General features: G+C 39.6%; 1 protein-coding gene across 2 annotated transcripts in view; it reads left to right on the plus strand.

Moving 5' to 3' along the window:
- The window catches only part of COL9A1 (collagen type IX alpha 1 chain), a 217,546-nt gene extending 209,484 nt beyond the window's left edge, over positions 1–8,062 (plus strand). For both annotated transcript variants that reach the window (XM_077289959.1, XM_077289960.1), the window contains one exon: positions 7,184–8,062. In XM_077289959.1, the coding sequence (XP_077146074.1) occupies positions 7,184–7,380 (197 nt within the window). In that variant the 3' untranslated portion in view covers positions 7,381–8,062. The remainder of the gene's footprint in view (positions 1–7,183) is intronic.
- Positions 8,063–8,898: the final 836 nt, after the last annotated feature.

An 8,898-nucleotide genomic window follows, 5' to 3' on the forward strand; every position in this document is an offset into this window, starting at 1 on the left:
AAAAATATTATTCCCATAAATACATTTCTTTAGCTAAATAAAAAAAATAAATAAATAAAAGTACACATATTTAGTATCGCCGCGTCCGTAACGACCCAACCTATAAAACTGCCCCACTAGTTAACCCCTTCAGTAAACACCGTAAGAAAAAAAAAAAAAAAACGAGGCAAAAAACAACGCTTTATTATCATACCGCTGAACAAAAAGTGGAATAACACGCGATCAAAAAGACTGATATAAATAACCATGGTACCGCTGAAAACGTCATCTTGTCCCGCAAAAAACGAGCTGCCACACAGCATCATCAGCAAAAAACTAAAAAAGTTATAGTCCTGAGAATAAAGCGATACCAAAATAATTATTTTTTCTATAAAATAGTTTTTATCGTATAAAAGCGCCAAAACATAAAAAAAAGATATAAATGAGATATCGCTGTAATCGTACTGACCCGATGAATAAAACTGCTTTATCAGTTTTACCAAACGCGGAACGGTATAAACGCCTCCCCCAAAAGAAATTCATGAATAGCTGGTTTTTGATCACTCTGCCTCACAAAAATCAGAATAAAAAGCGACCAAAAAATGTCATGTGTCCGAAAATGTTACCAATAAAAACGTCAACTCGTCCCGCAAAAAACAAGATCTCACATGACTCTGTGGACTCAAAAATGGAAAAATTACAGCTCTCAAAATGTGGTAACGCAAAAAATATTTTTTGCAATGAAAAGCGTCTTTCAGTGTGTGACAGCTGCCAATCATAAAAACCCGCTATAAAAGTAAATCAAACCCCCCTTCATCACCCCCTTAGTTAGGGAAAAATAAAAAAATTAAAAAATGTATTTATTTCCATTTTCCCATTAGGGTTAGGGTTAGGGCTAGAGTTAGGACTAGAGTTAGGGCTAGGGTTAGGGTTAGGGCAAGGGTTAGGGTTAGGGCTAGGGTTAGGGCTAGGGTTGGGGCTAGGGTTTGGGTTAGGGTTAGGGCTAGGGTTGGGGCTATGGTTAGGGTTAGGGCTAGGGTTAGGGCTAGGGTTGGGGCTAGGGTTAGGGCTAGGGTTAGGGTTAGGGCTAGGGTTAGGGCTAGTGTTACGGCTAGTGTTAGGGCTAGTGATAGGGCTAGGGTTATTGCTAGGGTTAGGGCTAGGGTTAGGGCTAGGGTTGGGGCTAGGGTTAGGGCTAGGGTTAGGGCTAGGGTTAGGGCTAGTGTTACGGCTAGTGTTAGGGCTAGTGATAGGGCTAGAGTTATTGCTAGGGTTAGGGCTAGGGTTACGGCTAGGGTTGGGGCTAGGGTTGGGGCTACAGTTAGGGTTGGGGCTAAAGATAGGGTTAGGGTTTGAATTACATTTACGGTTGGGAATAGGGTTGGGTGTGTCTGGGTTAGAGGAGTGGTTAGGGTTACTGTTGGGATTAGGGTAAGGGGTGTGTTTGGATTAGGGTTTCAGTTATAATTGGGGGGTTTCCACTGTTTAGGCACATCAGGGGCTCTCCAAACGGGACATGGCATCCGATCTGAATTCCAGCCAATTCTGCGTTGAAAAAGGAAAACAGTGCTCCTTCCCTTCAGAGCTCTCCCGTGTGCCCAAACAGGGGTTTACCCCAACATATGGGGTATCAGCGTACTCAGGACAAATTGGACATCATCTTTTGGGGTCCAATTTCTCCTGCTACCCTTGGGAAAATACAAAACTGGGGGCCAAAAAATAAGTTTTGTGGGAAAAAAAAGATTTTTTATTTTCACGGCTCTGCGTTGTAAACTGTAGTGAAACACTTGGGGGTTCAAAGTTCTCACAACACATCTAGATAAGTTCCTTGGGGGGTCTAGTTTCCTATATGGGATCATTTGTGGGGGGTTTGTACTGTTTGGGTACATCAGGGGCTCTGCAAATGCAACGTGATGCCTGCAGACCAATCCATTTAAGTCTGCATTCCAAATGGCGCTCCTTCCCTTCCGAGCTTTGTCATGCGCCCAAACAGTGGTTCCCCCCCACATATGGGGTATCAGCGTACTCAGGACAAATTGACAACAACTTTTGGGGTCCAATTTATCCTGATACCCTTGTGAAAATACAAAACTGGGGGCTAAAAATCATTTTTGTGAAAAAAAAAAGAATTTTTATTTTCACGGCTCTGCGTTATAAACTGTAGTGAAACACTTGGGGGTTCAAAGTTCTCACAACACATCTAGATAAGTTCCTTGGGGGGTCTAGTTTCCAATATGGGGTCACTTGTGGGGGGTTTGTACTGTTTGGGTACATCAGGGGCTCTGCAAATGCAACGTGACGCCTGCAGACCAATCCATTTAAGTCTGCATTCCAAATGGCGCTCCTTCCATTCCAAGCTCTGTCATGCGCCCAAACAGTGGTTCCCCCCCACATATGGGGTATCAGTGTACTCAGGACAAATTGGACAACAACTTTTGGGGTCCAATTTATCCTGATACCCTTGTGAAAATACAAAACTGGGGGCTAAAAATCATTTTTGTGAAAAAAAAAAAAGAATTTTTATTTTCACGGCTCTGCGTTATAAACTGTAGTGAAACACTTGGGGGTTCAAAGTTCTCACAACACATCTAGATAAGTTCCATGGGGGGGTCTAGTTTCCGATATGGGGTCACTCGTGGGGGGTTTGTACTTTTTGGGTACATCAGGGGCTCAGCAAATGCAACGTGACGCCTGCAGACCAATCCATTTAAGTCTGCATTCCAAATGGCGCTCCTTCCCTTCCGAGCTGTCATGCGCCCAAACAGTGGTTCCCCCCCACATATGGGGTATCAGCGTACTCAGGACAAATTGGACAACAACTTTTGGGGTCCAATTTATCCTGATACCCTTGTGAAAATACAAAACTGGGGGCTAAAAAATCATTTTTGTGAAAAAAAAAAGAATTTTTATTTTGACGGCTCTGCATTATAAACTGTAGTGAAACACTTGGGGGTTCAAAGCTCTCAAAACACATCTAGATAAGTTCCTTAGGGGGTCTACTTTCCAAAATGGTGTCACTTGTGGGGGTTTTTAATGTTTAGGCACATCAGGGGCTCTCCAAACGCAACATGGCATCCCATCTTAATTCCAGTCAATTTTGCATTGAAAAGTAAAATAGCGCTCCTTCCCTTCCGAGCTCTGCTATGCGCCCAAACAGTGCTTTACCCCCACATATGGGGTATCATCGTACTCAGGACAAATTGCACAACAACTTTTGTGGTCTAATTTCTTCTCTTACTCTTGGGGAAATAAAAAAATGGGGGCGAAAAGATCATTTTTGTGAAAAAATATGATTTTGTATTTTTACGGCTCTGCATTATAAACTTCTGTGAAGCACTTGTTGGGTCAAAGTGCTCAACACACATCTAGATAGGTTCCTTAAGGGGTCTACTTTCCAAAATGGTGTCACTTGTGGGGGGTTTCAATGTTTAGGCACATCAGGGGCTCTCCAAACGCAACATGGCGTCCCATCTCAATTCCAGTCAATTTTGCATTGAAAAGTCAAATGGCGCTCCTTCCCTTCCGAGCTCTGCCCTGCGCCCAAACAATGGTTTACACCCACATATGGGGTATCAGCGTACTCAGGACAAATTGCACAACAATTTTTGGGGTCCAATTTCTTCTGTTACCCTTGGGAAAATAAAAAATTTGGGGCGAAAAGATCATTTTTGTGAAAAAATATGATTTTTTATTTTTACGGCTCTGCATTATAAACTTCTGTGAAGCACTTGTTGGGTCAAAGTGCTCACCACACATCTAGATAGGTTCCTTAGGGGGTCTACTTTCCAAAATGGTGTCACTTGTAGGGGGTTTCAATGTTTAGGCACATCAGGGGCTCTCCAAATGCAACATGGCGTCCCATCTCAATTCCAGTCAATTTTGCATTGAAAAGTCAAATGGCGATCCTTCCCTTCCGAGCTCTGCCCTGCGCCCAAACAATGTTTTACACCCACATAAGGGGGATCAGCGTACTCAGGACAAATTGCACAACAATTTTTGGGGTCCAATTTCTTCTCTTACCCTTGGGAAAATAAAAAATTGGGGGCGAAAATATCATTTTTGTGAAAAAATATGATTTTTTATTTTTACGGCTCTGCATTATAAACTTCTTTGAAGCACTTGTTGGGTCAAAGTGCTCACCACACATCTAGATAAGATCTTTAGGGGGTCTACTTTCCAAAATGGTGTCACTTGTGGGGGGCTTCAATGTTTAGGCACATCAGGGGCTCTCCAAATGCAACATGGCGTCCCATCTCAATTCCAGTCAATTTTGCATTGAAAAGTCAAATGGCGCTCCTTTCCTTCCGAGCTCTGCCATGCGCCCAAACAGTGGTTTACCCCCACATATGGGGTATCAGCGTACTCAGGACAAATTGTACAACAAATTTTGGGGTCTATTTTCTCCTGTTACCCTTGGTAAAATAAAACAAATTGGAGCTGAAATAAATTTTGTGTGAAAAAAAGTTAAATGTTTATTTTTATTTAAACATTCCAAAAATTCCTGTGAAACACCTGAAGGGTTAATAAACTTCTTGAAAGTGGTTTTGAGTACCTTGAGGGGTGCAGTTTTTAGAATGGTGTCACACTTGGGTATTTTCTATCATTTAGACCCCTCAAAATGACTTCAAATGAGATGTGGTCCCTAAAAAAAAATGGTGTTGTAAAAATGAGAAATTGCTGGTCAACTTTTAACCCTTATAACTCCGTCACAAAAAAAATTTTGGTTCCAAAATTGTGCTGATGTAAAGTAGACATGTGGGAAATGTTACTTATTAAGTATTTTGCATGACATATGTCTGTGATTTAAGGGCATAAAAATTCAAAGTTGGAAAATTGCAAAATTTTCAAAATTTTCGCCAAATATTAGTTTTTTTTACAAATAAACGCAAGTTATATCAAAGAAATTTTACCACTATCATGAAGTACAATATGTCATGAGAAAACAATGTCAGAATCGCCAAGATCCGTTGAAGCGTTCCAGAGTTATAACCTCATAAAGGGACAGTGGTCAGAATTGTAAAAATTGGCCCGGTCATTAACGTGCAAACCACCCTTGGGGGTGAAGGGGTTAAAGAGTAATCATCATTTTAACTTTTATTTCATGAATAAGTAGTACTCATGAAGTTAAGCTACTTTGTAATATATCTTATCAGAAAAATCTTCTTTTTTCTCTTTCTGGACTGATCTTTCACTCTCAATTCATAGGTAAAATCTGTAATATGTGAGATAGGAGATTACAGTTGGTGCTTTTTAAATTCTATGGAGAAAGAAGCAGAGAGGTGCTAGAGGCAAACAGGCACATTCTGCTTCAACTTCTCCTGATGCGACATTTAGTTCTCCTTAGAACTTTATGAGCACCAACTATCTTTACCACCTATATACAGGAACACCTATATTGCCTGAAGACAGAAGTTACCCATAAATTGAGAATTTTGAAAATGAACGATCAGTCCTGGAGCAAAAAAAAGCTGAATTTTTAAAATAAATATTTTGCAAAGTTTGTCATTTTCACAAGTACTATTGATTTGTGAAAAAATAAAATGGCTCTTTCACACCTTCAAGACATTAGACGTACTGTAACTGTATTCCTACAAAATGACGGACAGTTGCCTCATGACTATCAGTTTGGAACATAAGCTGTGCTCACACGATTGCCACCACAGCTAGGCTTAAGTGATAGCTGAGCTTTGGCTATTTAACCCCCTAAATTCCATGATTATTAGGGATCCCAGCATTTAGAAGGCCAGGAGACGCTCCCTCTCCCACCCGATCTGCATCTACATAATCTGTGAAGCATCTGTCGGTTCAAGGTGCTTACCACACTCTAAATAAATTCCTTGAGGGATGATGAACTTTTTGAATGTGGTTTTGAGCACTTTCAGGGGTGCAGTTTTTCAAACGGTGTCACTTTTTGGTATATTTATGTCTCATAGACCATTTAAAGTCACATCAAATGTGATGTGGTCCCTAAAACAAATAGCTTTGCAAATTTTGTTGGAAAAATGAAAAATTGCTGATAAACCTTTAACCCTTCTAACTTCCTAACAAAAGAAAAGTAATGTTCAAAAAATGATGCAGATGCGAAGTAGACATGTGGGGAATCTTATTTTTTTATTATTTTGTGTGGTTTATCTATCTGGTTTAAGGGAATAAAAATTCAAAGTTTGAAAATTGTGATATTTTCACGTTTTTTCAAAATTTTCAATATTGTCATAAAAAAAGCAAATCATATCAACCTAAATTTACTACTAACATAAAGTACAATGTGTCACAATAAAACAATCTCAGAATCATTGGGATATGTTGAAGCGTTCCAGAGTTATTACCCAATAAAGTGACACTGGTCAAAATTGAAAGATTTGGCCTTGTCAGACAGGTGAAAACAGTCTTGGAGGTGAAGGGTGTAAGTTTCCTTTCCACCTTAAAAACAGCTATGGTTAGATACTCATGGTTCAGTAGCAAACATTTGACTGTTACCTTGGAAGTGGCTCAATTAATTTTGGTTTATTGTTTGTTTTTAGGGGAGTTAACCGGAATAATTTTATCATGCTGGCATTGATGATATCTGAAGTTTACTATGCAATAAAATGTGAAAGGATAGATCATGTTCTTCTGATGGCCCCAAGAAACATCCTCATAATCTGAGAACATTTTGAAATGGATAAAAAAGACAACCTCAGATAATGTCACTGCAATTCATAGTTAACCCCTGTTACCCTTGCCTCAAGGGTGAAATCTTCATAACTACACTAGAAAATATCTAAAACATTGCGCACACCCCATGATATCCTAGCTGTGCCTGCCCTCTACAGCGAGACCTTGATGTCAGGAGTTTAGATGTGATACACTTAAATATGCCTACAACCTGTATTTAATTTTATTACAGATAGCTGGAAAATAAGTGAAGACTTCACTGCAGGGTTTTAAAATGCATAACAAATGAGATCCTGTAATTATTTCAGACCTAAGCTTGCCAGATCTGGCTAGTATATGTAATAACATTAACATTAGCTAGATTTTGTAGTATAATAAGTATTCGTGAAATATAGCAAATTTAAAGTAAGAGGGAGTGCACAGCTTGATATTGAATTATAATGCCATTCATCACAGAATACCATTTGCACAATATTTTTTCAGTCCTTCTAATGATTTCTGTACCAAGAAAAAATAGTTTGATTTTACATAAGTCTTTTTAATCCTTAAGGTGAACCAGGAAAGCCAAGCTACGGGCGGGAAGGTCGTGATGGAGAGAGAGGTCCACCTGGCCCCGGTGGGCAACCTGGAATTCCAGGACCACCAGGTCCTCCTGGCCATGCGGGTTACTGTGATCCATCCTCTTGCAGCCTTCAGGCCATTGCTGCTCCCCAGTCTGCTAAAGATTCCAACATGAAAGGACCTTGAACAGCTTAAATGCCATGTTACTGTCTGCAATTACATCCCACATCAAAGAATGGATTGAACGGGAGAGATGATAAACAAGGCTCTTTTTTTGATTCTAAACAGCAGACATTAACAAACTGTGACATTTATAATTTAAAAGAAATTACTACCGAATTTGGAGAAAAAAGAAATATGGTGCTTAAAATACTCAGTGAAGACCTCCGTTAACATCTCTGAAAAATCCAAAATATGTCATTCTAATAAATGTTTAATTTGCCACTTCCAGGGTGTGCAGGTGTCTCCATGGATGAAGAAACTTTGTATGTACCTCAAGTGTTAATCACCTTCATAGTTATTACCGATAGCCCAACTGACTACATAAAGTTGTAAAACAGTGACACAAGTTAGAAATACGACGCCAACTACAAAATATGTAACATAAATGCAGGTGTAATGTAAGACCCTACGCTAAAGACCCCAAATAAAATGGTAACCAGGGAATGACACTTTAATCTATGGTGAATCCATTAGGTTCTTTTTATATTGGATCACTGTGTATCCATGGAGGAAAATGTATAGGAGGAGAACCAAAGAGACACACTGAGTGCACAACACGTGCTGTAAATCTCTGTAAATGTGCTATGACTGACTTCAATGACCAGCGTGCCTTCAGCATTGTAATTAAATAGATGTTTCTTCTTGATTTTATATGGTTTTTTTTTTCCAGCATTTTGGGTTTATAATCTAACTCCACCTCTCTGTGACATCAGCTCCTCAATGTGATGAAAGCAACAGCAGATTTTAATATCCAGAAATAAAATTGTTTTATAACGGAGAATATTTATTTTCATGTGGCATCTCTGAAAAAGAAAAAGGAAGAATAAATACTGTTTCGTAACCTTGTGCATTTTTTCAATGTATGCTTTAATTAAGTTAAATGAGGAAATTGAACTGGACCCCTGAGGAGACATCTGGCTTTCAGTTTCAAACATTTATTCTGCAAATGGGATAATTCAAAGTTTAGTTGTATGCTTAATTTATCAAACGCTATATAGAAACGACAGGGGGTTATATATCAAAGTAATGGCATTAACTTTAATTAATGTTAGGAGACCTATTATGAACATATGGCAGATTGCTTTGTGTCAGTTATCTCTTATATTGCGGGTGGCTGCAAAGATCAATAGTGCATGTCAAGAATAATCGAAGTTTGGAAAAATTCTACTTTTAGGCATTTGCTTAAATTTGAGCATGGAAAAATGCAAACATGCTGACATCTTGATGTCATGACTAGTGATGAGTGAGTATGCTCATTACTCGAGCTTCCGTGAGCATGCTGGGGTGTCCTCGGAGTATTTGGATATGCTCAGAGATTTAGTTTAATTCACTGCAGCTGCATGATTTGCGACTGCTAGACAGCCGGAATACATGTGGGAATTGCCTGTTTGCTAGGGAATCCCTGTGGATCGCCCCCCCAAGGGCTGTGGGGTACTCGGTACCGGGTCCTTCGGTTCACGGGATGTCACAGTGGCTGACCCG

Source organism: Ranitomeya variabilis, chromosome 2 (assembly GCF_051348905.1).
Source record: "Ranitomeya variabilis isolate aRanVar5 chromosome 2, aRanVar5.hap1, whole genome shotgun sequence".
Classification (NCBI taxonomy): domain Eukaryota; kingdom Metazoa; phylum Chordata; class Amphibia; order Anura; family Dendrobatidae; genus Ranitomeya; species Ranitomeya variabilis.